The sequence below is a fragment of the Anarhichas minor genome, unplaced genomic scaffold, assembly GCF_050575085.1.
Source record: "Anarhichas minor isolate MPS153535 unplaced genomic scaffold, ASM5057508v1 ptg000046l, whole genome shotgun sequence".
Classification (NCBI taxonomy): Eukaryota; Metazoa; Chordata; class Actinopteri; order Perciformes; family Anarhichadidae; genus Anarhichas; species Anarhichas minor.
Window position 1 is genome coordinate 914,396 of NW_027466492.1, and position 20,679 is coordinate 935,074.

General features: G+C 44.5%; 1 protein-coding gene across 1 annotated transcript; it reads right to left on the reverse strand.

Annotated features, from left to right (window-relative positions):
* Positions 1-2,481: 2,481 nt before the first annotated feature.
* On the reverse strand, positions 2,482-20,619 carry LOC142971473 (SPARC-related modular calcium-binding protein 1-like). Its single transcript, XM_076112011.1, has 11 exons — positions 19,997-20,619; positions 15,483-15,657; positions 14,458-14,691; positions 14,289-14,342; positions 13,922-13,969; positions 13,636-13,716; positions 12,537-12,717; positions 11,676-11,749; positions 11,180-11,273; positions 8,251-8,583; positions 2,482-4,056 (listed from the first exon to the last, which is right to left on the reverse strand). The coding sequence occupies exons 1-10, from the start codon at positions 20,075-20,077 to the stop codon at positions 8,253-8,255; spliced, it is 1,353 nt and encodes a 450-aa protein (XP_075968126.1). The 5' UTR covers positions 20,078-20,619; the 3' UTR covers positions 2,482-4,056; positions 8,251-8,252.
* Positions 20,620-20,679: the final 60 nt, after the last annotated feature.

Sequence of the window (20,679 nt, forward strand, 5' to 3'; positions counted from 1 at the left end):
TCAAACCCCCCTGCCTCTTCTTCCTGGGGCTCTAACTCCGCTCACTTCCATCTTATGAGTAGTTTGTATTATCATAAAATCCATACCTGTGTTTTCTTATGAGATCTATTATCAGTATGCAGCGTTTCCTGTCTGTTCTGCTGGTATTATGTCTGGGGAGCGATACAGTGCGTGTGTGTGTGGTTGTGTGCGTGTGTGTGTGTGCGTGTGTTTGTGAGTGCAAGAGGTTCCCTCACCTGCTGCTCTCACTGCAGCCAGAGCGCCATCTGCTGGTCACAGATATACATCACCCAGTGGAGAGGCCGGGGTGTGGTCAGCTGATGATGGATTTGACTTTCGAGTTGCAAGATGAACAATAGTTTGTCAGTTTGTGGGGATTCCTGCTGTTCCGGGACACCTCCAAAGAGTCACAAATCTGAGAACAAAAGAAGAAGGAAAAACATGTATTTCTGCTGCGCTAAATTATTTTATTTTTCCTGACAATTTTTGCTCCTTTTGTGAAATACTGGATAGTTTCACCTCTTCAATCCTGGTTAAATTCAAATATATCAGGCTTAGAAGAAAGAAATCCCAACGGGACCGCTTACGACTAGTGGACATAACATGTTATGACAACATTGTTTCATCGCATTTTCAGAGGTCTGAATGTAAAAAGGTTGGAAAGCATTACCCCAAAGTGCGTACTCATAACCACAGTGGGTCTGCATAAAGTCAGGATGGCAAACACAATCTGGATCCTCGTGCTATACTGCTTCACATCCTGCTTTAAACCCAAAATGTTACCTAAAAGATGGGAACTGATGCCATGTCTCATGTCTTTCTGCAGTTTTTTCTAATTTCTCTTTTTTTTACCCCAGTTCAGGGCAATGATAACCAGAAGATTACTGTCAAATGAACAATTTATCAAGTTGTATGTCACTTCTACCTGTTTTATAGGACTGTAGATGGATTATAGATTATTTATGATTCTGGACTATCAGTTAGTTAAAACAAGCAATTTGAGGGCTATTCTATCAGTACCAAGGCAAAGCGAGCCTGTTCACAAGAGTAGGATGCTCCTCTGGTAAAAGAGATTGAATCTCAATGTGACTCCCTGGTTAAATGAAGGTAACATATAGCGTCACTGTTGGCTACAAAAAAAATGTCACAATTGTTTGTCTTTTTTATAGACTTAGTCTTTAAACCGACAACTTGTTTTTCTATGAATGGGAATGTGTTCTGCAGACAGGAAACCACATTTCCATGCAGACAGGATAGGAACACTGATTGTCACATCATTTAATCTGCACACTGTTTTATTAAAAAATAAAAAACATCCTTTTTAGCTGTCTGATGGGCAAAATAGAGACAAAGAGAGCAACACTTTCATACTTACTTAGACTAGATTGGCCCTCATGGGGGGGGGGGGGGGGGGGGGTTATTCAGTTGGCAGTATTTATTTAGTGTATATAAGAAGTGGACGTGGTCGACGTGACATCACCCATTGGTTTGTGGACGGCTGTTTTGAAGCCTCGAGTTCGACATTTTGGCTGTCGCCATCTTGGATTTTTGCAGCCAGTAACCATGTTTGGACTGCGGAGGAGTGACCTCAAGACGCAGTATACGTATTTTAGTGACCTGTCAATCACAGTAAGCCCGCCCATAACGCATACTCTACTTTATGGTCTATTTGACTCTAAATGGACCATAATTTACTTCACTTGTCAGAAGCGGAGGTTGCAGCCTGGTTGCTGCCTGCCACCAAATCCTACACACTGGACCTTTAATTAAAAATCAAGTGTTTTTTAGAATCGACACAGTATCACAAAACACATCGCTTCTCATTAAAACATCACATGATGGACCAGTCGCTTGGAGTTTAATGATATCACACCATGTGATGTCATTGATTTGGGGAGTCCACGGAGCTTTGGCCTCATTAAACAGAGGTTGTTTTGATGACGAGCTTTACATTCCTTTGTCTTTTTTTAAAAACATTTATTACATTCAGTAGCTTTGCTCATTCAGTAGCTTTTCCATCGAGCCAAAAAGCTCGACTCTAGATCCCGTTGAGCCCTGCAGGCTGTCCGTCAGGGACAGATAAGCAGACGGTCATTACTGTGACAAACACGGTTGTTCTCCGGGTGTCATTGTAGCTTTGTGTAGTTAGAGCCCCCTGATAAAACAAACACACACACACACACACACACACACAGTCCTCATGTCAGCCCCCCAGGCTCAGTCTGGACACCACAGAGGAAGAGAAATCACGCTGGAGACACGTCCAATCAAATTCAAGCACAGTGATCAACTTGGACAGGAGCTAATGCATCCTGGGACATACTTGGCTGCTGCTCCTCTGCTGCTTCCTGTTTATTCGTTGATTTGTTTACCGTGGGGCAATGAGGGCGGCGGTTTCTGTGGCAACAAGCCAGGCCTTCCAGTGAGACCAGAACCAGAGAAGGACTTCATTCACATCCACTGATGACTACTGGCACACGATTAATGACATCATCACTTTATTCAAATCACATTTACAAACGTCAGGGAATCAAAAACTGGAAATGACTCGGACGTTCTTCAGTTGAGTTTCAATCAATCAATCGGTCTCTTAGAAAGTGTTGTATAAGACATAATGTATACAAAGTTATGAATTAAACATGTTCAAAATATGTTACATCAATATATTGGCAATATGTATATAAAATATGGGGAAGCAAAGTATGTTCAAAGCAGGGAGGGAAGTAGGAAGTAGGAGGAAGGGAACACCAAAGGTGAGGATGTCTGGAAAGGGAAAGTCACCAAGAATGAGAGAAATAGATGAAGTAAAGGAGAGAGGGAAAAAGTGAAGGTGCGATGAAGAACAAAAGGAAGCGAGGATTCAGGCAACCTAGAGAAGGAAGAAGGAATCAAAGAAATGAAGGAAAGGACCAAGGAGAGGAGAGTTAAAGGAATACTTCAAGCCCCAAATGACCATTTGTAGTGTAAACACTCAACTATGTTTCCTTAAAGTCTTGTTTTTTCTCGCCTCCATGGTGAACAAAGAATCCCAAAACTGCGAAAAATCTTTATCAACAGCAAACCTGTATCAAAACATCCATTTACAAACTCACACACGACCCGAGCAGTTTAATCCAAGTCTCGTTTTTCCCGTCTTATGCTCACTACATGCGACATTTGCTAACATGGGTTAACCTATTCATAAACAAATGATCATTTTGTGTGGTGCAAGGGGCAATGCAAAACAAAGATGAAGTAGCGACCACGGGGATTATATCACAGAAACAGTATGCTGAAGTCATTCCATGTTCATTTGAAAATGTTGCCGTTATGTTGAACCACTGCAGCCTGTTGAGGGTGGGACTGAGGAGGCAGTGAGGACAAAAGATAGAGTGTATTTATGTCTGGGGCGCAGCTGCAAAAATCTGTTGTTTCTTCCGGCAGCCGGCACGGCAGAGAGAGACGGCGTGGGGATAACAGCGTGTAGAGCAGACATATTATCACATCTCACTCTGAATTTGAGGATTTTATTTCCACCCAACCAGAGTTGCTAGTTGTTGGAAGAGTGGAAAAATGAACCGACACGTTTGGTGAGTTTTACTTTGTTTCTGTCTAATATGAAGGAAGTTTAAACGACGAGTACGTCTCAGTTTGGTGCAAGAGAGAAACCTGAATTCAGAAGGTGTCGAGTTGTTTTTCTTTCGATTCAGGTGTTGCTTTATCGGCATTTTGAATGAAATGATCAGACTAAAAGAGAACTTGTGTAACGTAGCGAGCCTCGTAGCTTGCGTGCAATGCGTCCCGGCACACGGAGACAGCAGCTTACTCAGCCGATGCAGCACGCTCTGAGGAATTCATTTCTTCAGCGGACTACATTTACATTCAGCGCTGATTGAACATCCACATAAAAGGTGACGAGTTCTCCCTTCAGTCAGTGCTGGTTGAAAAGGATGCGAGCATTGAGATGGTGTCCTTGATGTTATGGACGAATGAACAGGACCGTGATCGCTGAGAGTGAGGCGGCGGGAGAAGGAAACCAGTCGGCCTTTGGCATCGTGTGAGTTCTTCTGTTGCTCTCTGTGGCAGAGAGAGAGAGAGAGAGAGAGAGGGGGAGATAAAGTACTGAGAACATAAAACATTAAAAACCAACAAGTCCAAACTACAGCCCTGATGGCAGCCTCTCTTCTCCTCCTTATCTATTCCTCCCTTTTTCCTTTCTATCTCCTACCCTCAGATCCCCGCTCGCCTGCACATCTCACTTCACTGAGTGATTGTGATGTAACAATGATGCAGGTGAAGTCTGCGGGAAATGACACGACAATGTTTCAGACTGTTGAATTTAAATCCCAAATACGTCCAGCATGATGTATGCACACATAAGTAGAGTCATAAAACACTGTACCACATAGTACACTGTGTGGTAAGTACTTTTTCCCCATTTACATTAACTTTGAAAAGTTATGAATAAGCTGTTATTGTTATTCCTTGTGGTGGAGGGCGTGGGTGGGCTCAGCTGTGGAGGGGACGGAGTGTGGGAGTGGTTCAGGGAACGGTGCCGGGAAGAGACTTAATTAGGCGCAGCTGAAACGGATTCTGATTGTCTCACTCTCGGCTGTATTTAATCACAAGGAGGCGAGAGGGGACAGCTCGGGACGAGCGACAGTGGTACAGCAGGACGGGAGATCACTGCAGACTCCCGCGGCGTGTGCTCGGAGGCAAAGCAGGAGAGCACACGGCCAAGCCCAGTCAGATTATATGACAATAAAGAACATTTGAAACCGTCACTCAACTGTGTGCTCACAAGACCCACCGGGTAGCAGGGATCCTGTTACATTCCTCTTTTGTTGGAAGCTGTTCCTGTTTTAAATCTGACTGAACCGTTGTTCAGAGTTTTGTTCTCCAAAACAAAACATGTCAGTAAAGAGGACTTTCTACAAGATAAAAGCATGAAAGACCATTCAGACATATAGAGTGGTCCTCTCAGACAGCTGACTGGACACAATCGAGCTTTGGGAGCAGGAGATTCATATTTTTTAAACGGTAGTGTAAGTCAATGGGATCTGTATAGTAAGGCACTATAAGTTCTCTGTATGAACCACATATTTCAATTTGTGTATGTCAACAGAAACGCCGTAAATTCATGTAGAAATAGACTCTTTGTCCCAGGAAGGCTGAATAGTGAGTTAGTGACCCCACACACACACTCATAATAACACCCCGACTCCCAGCCAGACACACACACACACACGCACTCCTCCAGCTGTCATGGCCGTCTGCGGCGGCCTGATTAGTGAGCTTGAGTCACGGCTGAGTTGTGACTGATGGCTCGCTGACAAGCAGGCCATTTAAACCGCTGCCCGCGTTTGTTTTCATTTCATAAAGGTACACAAACACTCGGACAGTGCTGGGTGTAACTTGTCTGGCTGCCGGCCCCCGAAACGCTCCGCTCCCCTGGCATCAGCAAGAGGAGGGAAAAAAAGAGGCTTTTATCTCAGCCTGTGGACCGGTGATGGCCTCACCTTGGTCACACTGTGAGAGGTGGTAGAAAGCAGCGAAGTACCTTCACTGCAGCATACTTAAAGGGTTACTTTGGTATTTTTCAACCCTTATTTTAACATGTTTTCTGTAACGGGGACGAGACTTTTTAAACAGTGGTCTAGTATTGAGGGAGAACGCTGCAGCCGACAACATTATGGAAAGAACCCTACAGAAAAAATCGAATATCTTTCTTTACTTTTCCATTGAAAAGTTTGTTTTTGTGTCTTACAGAAGTCTCGTTCTGAAATCTCGCGAGAGGTGAAAACAACGGGATGAAAACTTGAGTCAGAGTTGGAAAGAGGACTGCTGGTATCGTCAGAGTTTGTTGTGTTGGAGCACAGAAAGCGTAGCTTAGTGTTATCTGAAAGATTTTCAATATCATGGCTGAATATTTAGCTGATTTTGACAAAATAAATGCAAATGAGCTATTAGTTACTTCATGAGTAACTTTGTTGTCGCGATTCGATAACCTCCACTGTTCTGACAAACTGAACAAAACTCATCTGATAGAATTTCCTAAATATTGTGTTTTCACACAGCTTTCGCAAAGTCTGTGATTAAAAACAACCAGAGGGTTAGAAGCACCTGGCCCACGTGGGCTTCACGTGCGCACACCCCGTCCTACATTCAGCGGGAAATCGGCGAATGAGAGTGGATGAAGAGCTTGTAAAATGCCACGTGCACGCTTTTGATGCTCGCAGCGCTACCGCGTTAAAATGTCCGAGGTCTGGTTTTAAGCAGGCGGCAACCTCCGGTTCAGCCGAGTGAAACCAATGCGGAAGTGTCTTAAAAGCTGCATTCTCTCTACTGACCAGCAGGGGGCGACTCCTCTGGTTGTAAAAAGAAGTCTGTGAGAAAATAACTCTACTTCTCTCTTGATTTATTCCCTCAGTAAACATTGTAAACATGAGTTTATGGTCTCAATCTCTAGTTTCAAGTCTTCTTCAATACAGCATGATGTTCATTTCGTAGATTATGATCCATTTAGAGTCAAACAGACCTTAAAGCAGAGTATGCTTTAGGGCGGGGCTACTGTGATTGACAGGTTGCTGCTGCTACCAGAGACGTATACAGCGTCTCTGTGTCACTCCTCCGCATTCCAAATATAGTAGCTTCTGTTCATTGTTTGCAAAAAAAACAACATGGCGACGGTCGAAATCCAAGATGCCGACGGCAAAGTCGCCGAATTCGAGGCTTCAGAACAGCAGACCACAAACCAATGGATGACGTCATGAAGACTACGTCCACTTCTTACATACAGTCTGTGGTTTTAAGCGCAATCCACGTGTTTACATGTTACGTTGCTGTAAGTAGTGTGACATGGCGTTGAGAGAGAGAGAGAGAGTAGCGGTTGACGAGCTCAGAGCAGACGGGTGGCGGCCATCTTGGCAGAGAGGGAATTAGCGGTAAAGGTTGTCGCAAATGTACAGAGTAGGTTTCAGTTTGTCGAGGAATAAAAGCTGCAGCTGAAGCAGGAACTATTAACGTGTCTACGAGCGGGAGAGTCACGGTCAGTGGGCACTTTAGTTTGAGTGATTCGTTACAATACTGTTACTGATGTAAGATTCATAATTATTACATATGTCAGTGATCACACAAGGTCTGCTGTTCTGCGGCGCTTTGTTGTTCTTTTTTCAGATTTTAATTAAAAAGTGATGATTATATGACATGTCTACCATGTCATATAATCATACTGTATACTGTGATTGAACTCCAATCGCTAAATCAAGATATGATATTCATATTGCCTGGCCTATATAAAAGAGCAGTTTATATGTTGACTGTATCCAGTGCTTGTGTTGGTCACATTATAGAATGATTTACTGCTTGTTTACAGTGAATAATACAGAAGATGGTCTAAAAGTCTCAGTGAGATTGTTTTTCCCGTTGCCCTGGTTCGAAGTAGGTAAATGCTGCCAAGAGCAGGTTGTGCTGTGAGCACCGTGCTGGTGGGGACTTTGGCTCCCTTTCGTCGTGCCAGCTGGTGCACCTGCTCTGAATCAGGTTAATAGGTTGATTGGCTCGGAAACAGGCGGTACGTGCACAGTGTGCACAATGCTTTCCTTTAGACTCCACCGTTGGGATCCACGCAGTTTTTTTGACGCTGAAAATTGAAGGCGGCCAACCTGCCAGCTTTCATAGTATTGTGTCTCGGCTTAGATTGTATCTTGTTTTTTGCCAGAGCTGTTAGTGGCAGTCCCTGATCAGACAGCCTGGGGCGGCTTACTGCACTTGATTTCAATGAGAGGGAATCATTTTGAGAGCTGCTTTTCGATTAGAAAAACTTTTTTTTTTCTCTGCTGGATACCCGGAACTACATGACTTTAGTAGTTAGCATGATCTCAACCCAACAGCAGGAGACAAATTAGTGCTGTAGATTTCTGGGTAAGTTGTTTTCATTCATCTAAATTGTTCTGTTAAGCTAAGTTAAACAGTTCATGGATTTGTGTTAAGCTTACATTTGCACTCATTCGAACAACAAAAAACGCAGCAAACTTCCAAAAACGGCCGGTCTGTTTGCTTTTACGAATTTGTCTGATCAGGCCCTTAAACAATGAAAGATTTGAAACCACTATGAGATAACACTACAGTGGTTTAGGACACCCGGCTCTATGAGATAACGCTACAGTGGTTTAGGACACCCGGCTCTATGAGATAACACTACAGTGGTTTAGGACACCCGGCTCTGTGAGATAACACTACAGTGGTTTGGGACACCCGGCTCTGACCCACCTTTAGAGGCCCAGGCAGACCCTCAGCTCCTCCAGCGTCAGGCTTCGGTCTCCATCCCCGTCGCAGTGCTGGGCGAACTTCTTGGCGCACCGTCGCGGCTTCAGCCTCCGTCGCAGGAACTGCCGGAGGGGTCGGGCCTCGCGTTCGCTCAGCGACCCGCTGGAGTCCGCGTCCAGCCGGCCGAAGTGCCACCGCAGCGCCGCCTCTGGCCCGGAGGACTCCGCGGCCTCCGGAGCGGCGGGAGAAGCGGCGGGAGAAGCGTCGTCCGGAGCGGCGGAGGTCGGGGTGTTGGAGGATGGAGAGGGAGAGCTGGAGTGAGGCGTGTTTGAGGGCCTGGTGGAAAGAGACGGGACGAAAACCTAAAGAGGTGAGAGGTTTAAAGGAGTAATCCACTGAGAATCTGTCGTTTTCAGAATGAGACACTCCGTCTGTACATGAAGCTGCAGCTGCAGACGGCTTTGATTCACAGCAGTTACAATGGATACTGAACATGCATGTCAACAGCAGTGGTAGTTGCAGGAGAGCTTTATATGCAGGAAGTGGTTGGTCTAACATCCAAAAACCCAACGTATGGCAATCATATCCCTTCTGTGGAGCTCACCAGGGTCAGATATGTATTTAGTCATATATCAGTGGAAATGACTGACTATGGACGAGAAGTATGTGGCAGGAATGATTGGAAACATTCCTATAGATATTGTTTTTGATCCTTTTTACCCGACCATGAAAAGGGGATGCTTTAGGATCCCTTTGAACAGACATGAATCCAATCTACATCCATCACAAACTATCTCTTTCAGCCACTAAAGCCTGGAGAGGTGAATGTACAACGGCAGTAAAAAACATTATGATGATTTTATAATGAGCCAGGGTTGGGGGGTAATGTTCTGTGAGAAAGTTGTAAAGTCCCGAGGAAAATCTTTTTATTAAGTCATATTTCTGAGAAAGAAAACCCACGGTGATAAAAAAAAATAGGAAAGGAACCACATCGCTTCACTTTGCAAGGTTGGATCAACCACACCACAGATGCCGTCGTTATACGCTGCAGTAACGTGAGCGTGATACAAAATTTGATTTCAAGTTTAAGTGAGATTATATTTGCGACCACAGCAGGCGTCAACAGGTCCAAATGATTGTAAACCAATCACGTTCTATTCCTCCTGAACTCGATAAATATCCAATTTCACGAGGACGTGGCAGCCCGCTGAAACACAAACTCACCGGGCGTCTCCCGGGCTCCTGATCGGTTACACAGCGAGCAGAAAAACACAGCTCCACTTTCCTCCATCAGACCAAAACACAAGCAAACCTGGAAATTGATTAGACAAACACAAAGTTATCAGGAGGAAAAGTAACGGTGGAAATGAAACCTGGGCATCGTGTAAGTGTGTGTGTGTGTGTTTGCAGAGGTGCTATCTGGCATAACGAGGCTTTTGTTACACCATAAAATGGTAACGTTGGGAAAGCAGGAGAGCGAGGCAGAGAAGGAGGTGCAGGATGAGACGCAGATTGGTGAAAATGAGAAGAAGAGGACGTTATGAAGAGGACAAAGTGAGAGGGAGGGAGGGAACGAGGTAAGTAATGAACGTTGACTGGCAAAGAGAGGCGCGGAACAGGGAAGCGGATGGAGTCGGTCCGTGCTGTTCTTCCAACAGTCATCAGTTAATCAGGTATTTGATCGAGTCGGTTGTTCACTGAACTGTGAAATTGGTTTTCATTTGGCACTCTGAGCAGCGTCTCGGCACCGACCTGAGGAAAGTTCTGCTTCCCCCGAGGTCCAAGGTGGAAAATGAGTATAATTTTTGCCACCAGTGGTGCCTACGGTAATAATGTTGACGAGCGTCATCTGTGCTGTTTGTGTTTGTAATCAACAAGGTGACAATTATAGAGGAGAGGAGGATGAGTTCTAACGATTCAAAACAGTGACTTTGGAAATGTTTCACAAGGTAGAAGATGCATTTAACGCGCTTCCAAGGCCTTATGAACACACTGCAGTTTAAAGAGAAATATTAAACGTCTGTCTGCCCGTCTGCCCGCCCGTCTGCCTGTCTGCCTGTCTGCCTGCCTGTCTGCCTGCCTATCTGCCCGTCTGCCCGCCCGTCTGCCTGCCTGCCTGCCTGCCTGTGCCGGGCCCTCACCATTATGGGGACATAAGGAACAGCCTGTACGTAGAGCTAGAAGCCTGAACACAATAGAGTTGCTTGCAAAGTAAAAGCTTGAACTCTTGTATTGCTCTGTCAGACTGATTTATATATTGGTCATACTCTGCATGGTTTTATGTTCTGTGCTTCTGCTCTGTATGTGTTTAGTGTCAAACCACGCAGCATAATCTCGTCTTTAGTCCATGTGTCTGTTAACACAATTATCCCTCGTTTGCTTTGCATGTGTTGGATGTCTTTATAATACTTAACAATGTAGTGTGAGGGTGTCCTGAATTGATGTTTCTACTCGTATTAATATTCTCTCTTCTTTTATTATTGTTTCTGCACGCTTAGAAAGGATAGATGATGCATAACTTTGTAATTTGTATCTTATATTCTGTTTAATTAAGGGTGATGTGGTAACATCTGTCCAGGGAATACAGATGAGCAATAGCCTCTTGGCTAACTCTGGCACATTTGATGTTTTATTAATGTGCACTGTCCCTACCAAATAAACCAATAAGTACATGAAATGGGACAAAGCCAAAAACCCACCGGATCCTGAAGACCTCACCTGAGTGTGACCCTGGGTTCCGCTTGAACTCAGGAGAGTTCCTGTGTAACACGCCAACAATCTCACCATGGATATAAAACAGAGCGCAACCATCTGATCCCTGCCTCCTTACTGGGACATCAGCTGCTACAGGAGGTAAACAGCCCACACACAGTCTTCACAGGAGATTAATAATCACCACACCTGCTGTGATGAGCGGAAGAATAAGACTTACTGGTAGAGGCTCACACTTCCAGCATGCTCTGCTTCCAGCTGCAGAGCTCTAACCAGACTCTGCAGGAAGTGCTTCCTACGAGCTCCGGGACAGCCTGAGGGGGAACAGAGCAGGGAGGAGCGTTACCAGGGATGCTGGCGACTGTCCTCGCGTGACAACAGTCGACCCTGTCCTCGCGTGACAACAGTCGACCCTGTCCTCGCGTGACAACAGTCGACCCTGTCCTCGCGTGACAACAGTCGACCCTGTCCTCGCGTGACAACAGTCGACCCTGTCCTCACATGACAACAGTCGACCCTGTCCTATCCTCCCGCTTCATGTTTCCATCACCTCCCTCAGGAGAGGCGACAAACTAAATGTTTCAAGAATTAGAAATGAAATAAACAGGATTTTCTAGAGAAAATATCTGAAACATTTAATAGAATTATTATAATCTTTTCTAAATATATATATATATATATATTTTTGTATGTATGTAACAGAGACTCATATTTACCAGGCAGAGGGTTTTTCCTGGGCCTGCTGTCTGTTGGTGCCTCCTCTGCCCCAGTGCACTCTGGGATGCGATTCCTGCATAGAAACAGAGGATTTTAACTGTCAGTTAACCATCATTACAGAGGAAGTATGTATTATGACTAGAAAAAGCCAAGGAATTGTCAGCTGACTGCAGGAGAAAGACTATTCAATGACCACCCATTTATAGCTAAATATTCCAAACCTCTGAACAGCAACAGAAACAGAAAGTTAAACGTTTTTAAAACAGGGCTCTTCTGTTCATGTGACGCTACATTAGTGGTGGAAATATTCTGTTATCTGCCAAAAAGTTTAAGAAATGTATTACTTAACTGGTCAAAATGTCCTTCCCTGGTAAAAGTGAAATACTTTCTAATTAATTACACCTAGAGATAGCGCATACACGGTTTGTCTGTGGGAGAAACATTATCAGGTTCTCGGGGGAGTTCTCCTCACACCAGTGAACCAAAGAAAACCATCCCATTAAAAACGTTGAGCATCAACAACGCTGATAAAACCCCCGGAGAACAAAATCGTCCGACCGCAATGTACTCTGATTTGTTCTGTGTGTTTCCTTTAAGGGAGACTTACTGAGGGAACAGAGACAGTAATTGGTGTAAAATTGGATGATTAAGAGGCGACGCTTCTGTGCATCAGTGCGTAATTACATTTGTGCATATAGAAAGCCGTCATATCCAGGGAGGGGAGGAGAGGAGAGGAGAGGAGAGGAGAGGAGAGGAGAGGGGAGGAGAGGGGAGGAGAGGGAGAACAGAAGGAAAGACAAAGAAAAGATCAATTTAAATGACTTATTGAGAACTATTGAACTAACAGACTGATTGATTACCTCGCAGATGTGCCCGGCAGCGGCCTGCCGCTGTCCACCCGGACACACCAACAGTAACCCGTGGCAGCGTGACACTGCGCGGGGCTGTAGCGGCCGTCCGCAGTGCATTCTGGGACGAAGCGCTCCTCCTGCCAGAGAGAGAGCAGCGACGCCCGCTCGCGCTCGCACGTCTGAGGAGTGTCTGTGCAAACACATGAACACTACAGTATATTTGTGAGGACATTTAAAGACAATACACCCTACAATACACCCTACATCTATTTCTGTTTTAGTACCAAAGAGGAACTTTCATTTGGTGTTGATTTTGGAGGTAGTGATTGCGAGCACCAGATCCCTCTCGTTTAACTGCAGTAGAGGTCTGACACTCTTAGAGGTAAAGCGGGTCGTCTTCCAATCGTAAGATCGATCCCCAGCTCCTCCGGTCCACGTTGAAGTGTCCTTGTGCAAGAAACTGAAACGCAAGTCCATTTACCATTTGGAGTAACTATAAAGGAATGACCAACTTCCTCAGGTATATGGGATTGAAGGGGAGATATAGCTAATATCTCGCTGATGGTCTCGTTTGCTTATGTAGGTCATATACAGCAACCTGTTTTCTGGGAATCCACTTTTTTTTTTAAAAAGAGACAAACCATTGCGACCCAATTCACAGCTGGCCTTATCTATAAATTGTAAAAGGAGAAGATGAGCAAATGTTTGCGTAAATGACCTCATTGACAATGACCTCATTTTCTGCAAACCAGAAAAGCTAGAGAGGTGCCAGTTTGCCTCCTGGGCACTGCCCTTGAGCAAGGCACAGGATCCAATCTCTAGATACATGATGATCGTGTATCGGTCCTGTGTGTGCATTTAATCCTGCTTTGTGTGAAAGTATATCATAACAGAGTGAATAAATTGAGTAATAAAGTATAGGATATTAGAAGTGTACCTAATAAAGTGGACACTGCGTGTTCAAGCATAGCCAAGTATAGTTCTCTTATAAGTCCTGGAAAAAAAAGAGTGAAGAAAACCTGGTGGCATTTTTGAGCAACAGCTCATTTTCTAGTCACCATATTACATCTGCAGACTTTCAGAAGTGAACCGGCTCACTGGCTCTTACCAGAGGGTCGTCTGACTGAGCGGTTCCCTTTAGGGTCAGAGTTCATCAGGAAGGTCACCCAGAGCAGAGGAGCGGTCAGCTCTGTCAAAGAACGTTTAAAGGTGTTTGTGGAGATGTTGTAAAGAGGAGAGCGAAGCAAAAGATCTGCCAGTTAACTGCACAACGCTTACTGAAACATGGATTACATGATCAACTCTATTCAGTGAGTGTAGCTTGGATGAAATCTGTAATTTGGTAAGTGGACAAAAAGAATCGTGTCCTTATTGGAGAAGGTTGGGTTTGTCACCTGTAGGCTTCCTGGGCTCCAATGTAGGTCCTGGTTCACCAACTTCATCTGGAACATAAGAAAAGAGTGAAAGTAACACGAACCAGAAAGGGAGAAAAAGGAATCGTCTCGGAGGAAGAAGGCATGTGAAGAACCAGAGAGCGGAGGGAGTGTCGGCGTGTGGAGCGACCTGTGAATGCTCCACTTCCTGCAGGTGCGTCTGGCAAGAGAAAACAAGCAGTGCCATGCCAGGAGACGGGGAAAAAAAGAGAAACATACAGAACAAGTATGCATTCAAGTCCACATCTAGAATGGGAAGAATAAACATGTACTGTATGCAGAGAGAGAGAGAGCAATGCTGCCTTTTGGAGTTAAACGTCTTTCTCACCTTTAATTGGAGCTGAATCTGCATCGCTGGTCTGAGGTAACTTGGCGATGTGATCTGTTCGGGATGATTTATTGAGACAGACGTGTGGGAAATACACAACCTTTGATGGCGGACACGTGGATGTCTCAGCTAGTTTTGTTCCTTTTAATGTGAATAAAGTACATCTGACCGGTACAGTCGGGCATCAGATGGAGGACCGAGGTCCCGCTGACAGGTTTGCCGTCGGGCATGGAGCACCAGCAGTATCCGGTCTGGTTGTGGCACTGCACTGGCAGGAAGTGAGCGTCCGGACCGCACTCTGGCACAAAGATGGCAGCTGCCGGGCTAACATGGCCGCCGCTGTGGTGGGCGCCGGCCTCCAGGGCCTGAGACCGGGCCAGCTGGCATTTGGACTGACTCGGGTCTGAGAAGAAAGCGACATCGAGTCATTAGTGTCCAGATGTTCCCAGTGGTGGAGAGTGACTCGGTACATTTACTCAAGTACTCAGAGGGGAACTCAGGTATTCTTCAAAACCATGTTTTTGTATCTATGTGACTAATGGGGACAATGAATTTTAAAATTGGTCCACTTTGGTCTTTACTTGAGTATTTCCATTGAATTCTACTTTATACTTCTACTACACTACATCTCAGACACAAATATTACTGTACTTTTTACTCTACTACATTCATTTGATCATTTTAGTTACTTTGCAGATTCAGATTAATAACACAAAATATTCACACGCTACCCAGTAGCTCCACCTTTACCAGCTGCAACATTAAAGTGATGAACACATTAATGCATCAATAATTATAATCCAATATTATACTATATATTATCCTAGAAATAGGCCATTTTGTACAATGAAAACTTTAACTTTGTGTACTTTAAGTATACGTTAAAGCCACTACTCCTGTACTTGTATTTGAATGCAGGGCTTTTACTACACTGTAGTATTGTTGCTGTTACTGAAGTAACGGAGGTGAGTACTTCCTGCATGTGCTCCCATTGACGGGGAGTGTGGAGGTACGAATGCTGTTCACTGTAAACACAGACATGCATACACAGTCCCAGAACTCTCCACGATGAGAAGTAGTCCTTGTTCATCTGAGTCAGCGTAAAGTAGCGGATGAAACTCTAAATCTTGGACCGTACGCAGGATTGAGGAGCACATTACCAGGTGCTGATGATGCAAGTGTGAAGGTCCGTACCTGAGCAGTGTGCTCGCGGAGCGGGGCGGAGCTGTGTGTTGATGCACCGGGCCCTCTGGAAAGCACACGGCGATTTATACAGCCTGCCGTTGCTGCCGCACACGGCTCTGTGGCGCCCCCTCTGGCAGTCCAGGACACAACCACGGGGCCACATGTTCTCGGCGATCAGGAAAGGCTACAAACGCACAGACGGATGTTTTGGAATAAGCATTAAAACTAGCCAATGGAAGCTTTGTTTCCTTCCTGCATAAATGAAACGCATACAGTTATAGCTACTACGAGCAACTTTCATTTCGTGTCGATTTTGGCCTTCCCTATGGACAAAAGCAGTCGTGTTTTATTCAATGTTTATACAATTGTCCTAAACATACAGGTACATACATGACATTTGACCTCTGCATTTAACCCATCCTAAGCCTGGGGAGCAACTTGGGGTTCAGTGTCTCACGCAGAGAACGGGTATCAAACTACCGTCCTTTTAGTTACAGGACAACCGGCTCCTCCCAGAGCCGCCCCCCCCCCCCCCCCCCCCCAAGGAGAAGAAGAGAAGAGACACACACCACTGAAACAATGGTGTCCAAATCTCTCTCAAGATGCTGTCTCTCAAGACACTCCTCCTAGCACCGACATCAGCTGGAGTGAAGCACCCGATAGGGGAAGATGCGGCTTATTCATGCTGTGTCTCGCTCACCCCGAGACAAAAGAAAAGAGGAGAAGAGAAAAGAGGACAGAAAACAAGGAGAAGGGAGGAGACGAAACAAGGAGACGAGAGGAGATGTGAAAAGAAGAGAAGAGGAAACAAGGACAGGAAACCAAGGAGAGGAAAGTCCGGGAGAGCGTGATGATCTAAAAGACTTCCACATGCTCCTCTCCACTCTCAAGCTCAGGATCACACACAACTTCACACCAGAGACACACTCACTGAAAACACCTGGAACAAGTACGGACACACTGCCCCCTGCTACACAGCCTGCATCAGTACCTCTTTGTCCATCAGCCTCACCACACACACACACACACACACACACACACACAGTGTGTTACAGTGTTGACATAATTTAGTGGTAAATGAGACCTCTGTTCCTTAATATCCAGACATTAATGTATGAATTGACTGCAGGGATCGAACATTAAACATAATATATATGAATCAGCTACTATTTGTATTGTTATCATAAAGGCCGATCATTTGCTGGTTATGGTGAATAATGTGTGATTACATGAAGGAGGCCTGCAGAGAGCGTTGAGGAATGAAAGTCTGGGTGGAATAAGAGAGGGGGGGGGGGGGGGTCAGAGCCGCAGAGTGTTGGGCAGACTGGAGTTCCTGTCTGTCAGGTAGAACTACAGCAACTACAATATCCTCAGTGTTAGAACAATTACCACCAGTGTTTGTTGGGCCAGTAAAGCTTCAGCCATGAGTGTGTGCATGTGTGGGTGTGATAGAGAAACAGACATATTCCTTTAAATACTTTTCTTTTAAAAAGTGTAAAAGTATTTGCACAGTTCTCATTTTTCAACTGCAATGTGTACATTTCTCTATTTTTATCTCAAGTTATCTGTACCTATATACATATATATGTATACATACACATACATATATATATACACATACATATATATATATACCAATATACATATAGTACATATATATATTTTCTGTTGGTACTTTTGAATTAAACTTAAGAGAGAGAGAGAGACAGAGACAGACAGAGAGAGAGAAAGTAAGCGAACAGCAGAGAAAGCCAGAACAAGCCACCACTGTCTCCTCGTGCCTCTCACTTGCTTCTTGCTTTAGGAAAACATAAAAACGCATCTCCAGAGCTTTGAAACGCGATGTTTGTCCTGGAAAAGACTTGCTGATGCTGCTGAAAGGCCTGTTGACACCCAGCGGCGGGGATTTCAGCGTCTGAACTACCTGCCTGTGAAGGGCTGAATCGCTCACTTGTGAACGTAGCCGTCTCTGCCATCAATCTGTGCAGCTAAGCAGTTAAAGCGGCCATTAACATGCTGAGGGCCGCCGATGACATATTTAACATCTCAGAGGTGTGTGTGTGAGGACAAACATCTCCTGATGAAGAACGAACAAATTCAAGTTCCATACTGCAGTTTGAACCATTGATGATTGGCGTGATGATGAAGGTTTGTATTTAAAGTCATTAGGTCTTTGATGTACATTGTGTTATGTGAACTTGTGTTTTTGTATATTTGTAGGCTACTATGTTTTATGTATTTTCTTCTGTCGCTCCAGTAACGTTACATTAAAGAACAGAACAGAGCGATGCAGGATGAACAAAGACAGACCGGAGATGCACCGATAGAGTTTGACACATATGCAACGCTGATTACCGTGTAATATGTGTGGTATTTGTTATAGATGTACGTTGGTACATGGAGGGGCTTAGGACCCAGGGGAATGTAGGTGAAGGAAACATGAAGAGACGTAAGACACGCCACACAAACAGCTGTTCACCGCTCGTCACGATCCTGCGGACTAGTGATTCTCAACTGGTGGTTCGTCGCGGACCCGTTTTCAGTGGGTCGCGGGCCTTTGCTTTATGCAGCGGAGTTATTCACGTTCCTTTCCAGCATTTACGGCACTTGTTCAGCGGTGCAGGCAAAACACCGACCAATGCATTGTAAATCAGGTCACGTGATGCAGTTTAGTCAATAAAATAAGGGCATTCTGATACGTTTCCTGACTCCAGTGAGATGTACCCACACCGTGACACAGGGGGGAGAGACAAGGAAAGACTTTACAGAGCAGAGTAATGTGAAAGTCAAACGATCATGAAAGTCAATGATCGCTTCAAAGAAGCAAAATTGCGAAAAAAGACCTGTCTTTCACTGATAAACATCTCAGATCTGTTCTGACAATTACCACAACCAAACTGACACCAAATGTTAATTGCACTGGCAAAAAGGGGTAACCAACAACACTTCCCACTGAAATTAAATGTAAGTTTTCTTTATTTTTTAGGTAATGACTTTGACTTGTAATTTATATTAGTTCACACAAACACTCTCCAATCATCTGCTACTGGCCCGGCCCGTCTTTCAAATTTTAAAACTCAATGTGGCCCCCAAGCAAAAAAGTTTGCCCACCCCTGGACTAAACCAATTAAAGACAGCTGATCAAAAATCAGGAAGCCACTGTGGTGTAGCCGCTAGTTGTCCCTCAACAGCAGGCCAATTACGTAGATAAAAAACAACAAACACGCACACACCTTTACTAACATTTAGTAAATTATGATCCATTTACAGTCAAATAGACCATAAAGCAGGGTATGCTTTAGGGCGGGCTACTGTGATTGACAGGTTGCTGTTGCTACCAGAGCCGTACACGGCGTCACTACGTCACTCCTCCGCATTCCAAATACGTTCACTTCTGTTCATTGGTTGCAAAAAAGCCAAGATGGCTTCATGACGGCAGTCCACAAACCAATGGGTAACGTCACCATGACTACATCCACTTCTCATACAGTCTGTGTGTAAAGTGAAAGGTGCTGGCTGGTGCTGAGAAGTATTGACGTTCCTCCTTCAGAGAAGGTCCTTGTAAAGGTCTCATGTAAAGGGGGTCGTCTTTGCTTTGTTTGGCTGGAAATCTTGTTTTACTTGTTTTATATTTAATACAGGGGAAAAAAGCAATCATTGAAAATTGCTAAATATAGCAGATATTTTTAGTAAAAGTTGAATGAGTCAAAGTAAGTTAGTCGAAGCCTGTGTCAGTGGGAAATAAATAGAAATAAAGGCTATAGGTTCAGAATCTATATATGAAAGAAATGGTTCCATCCATCAGATTTAAAACAAATGTTTCAACAAAATGAAGCCCATGGAATTAGGGGGTTTCATTAGCCAATTACAAGCCAATAATAAAATATAATAAGGTCACTTCTCTTTTGTGTTGGAGGGCCAGGGTATATGGAGAAAATCAAATATCACAATATTCTTTGACTAAATACCTCGATGTCGATGTTATGCGATAATTTTGCAGGGTTGGCCATTTGGTGCTTTCACAATGACTCTTTTTACACATAATCCTCAGTAATGTGGAGATAATGACTAATTGGGTCAGTTCAGAAAATGATATCACACAACTGTAATGGGGCCTCTAAAACCAGAAGAAAATACTTATGACATATACTACATTAAGATACCCGATATCTAGTCTCACACCACATTATCGATATAATAGTGATATATTGTGTGTGTTGTGTTGCCTCTTTCATAAATGCGTGTTTAAAATAAATATCTGCACTTATCTGCTTGATAAATTGGCGACTAAAAACTAAATTCACAAAGTTTTCAGCCACAAACCTGTTAACATATTTCAACTGAGCCGGTATAGAGTTCTGGGCATACTACACTAGTACAGTACTAGTACAGCTACTAGTTTAGGAAGTTAATTCCTCAAATTCATCTCTCACCAGTCTGCAGACGCACAAAGTTCCACTCACTAGCTCAGCAAACAGAATATGCTACTTGTTAGCAAGTCGAAGTAGAAGTTCAGGTCCTACCGCTGCTCTGTCGGTCTGAACCGACTCCGACAGCACGAAGACGAGCAGCGCGCGGCACGCGAAGGTGAGCGCGAGCAGCATCCCTGCGACGGCGGACCAGAGAAGCGGCCGCGCGCCCTTAGTAGCGCCCTGTCTTTCCGAGGCTTCAAAGCGCCGCGGTGCGCGCGGAGCGGACACGCTAGTCCGCAGCGGGTGATGGTAAGGATGATGGTAAGGAAAGGTCTAAACGAAGGCCGACTTCGTCGTCACTTTTTCGGAGGTCACCGAGCCGCCCATGTTGCCGATTAGCTGTCTTGTGCTAATAAAAAAAAAAAAAGAAACACCCGCGAGCGTACAAGCAGGTCGGCGATGCGTGCGCAGATCAGACACCTCTCAAAAAGGTACTGCCCATTTCCGTTTCTCGTGTCCAAACTCAGGACATAAACTCTACAAGTTAAAACCTGTAGCTGGCGGTGGTTAACCCCAGTAATACTGGCATGTAAATATATATATTTATAATATACATCAGTTGTATTAAATATGTAAACAACTATGCTAATGTCACATCAAACTGGCAAGGCTGCATCATCATAAGACCATCTTCATAATAATAGAATGTATTCTGTATTTACAGTTGAAAAGAATAAGAGGGGAAACTAAACTTTTCATGGGATCGTTTTGTTTCCGCAGCCTTTAGTCTCATT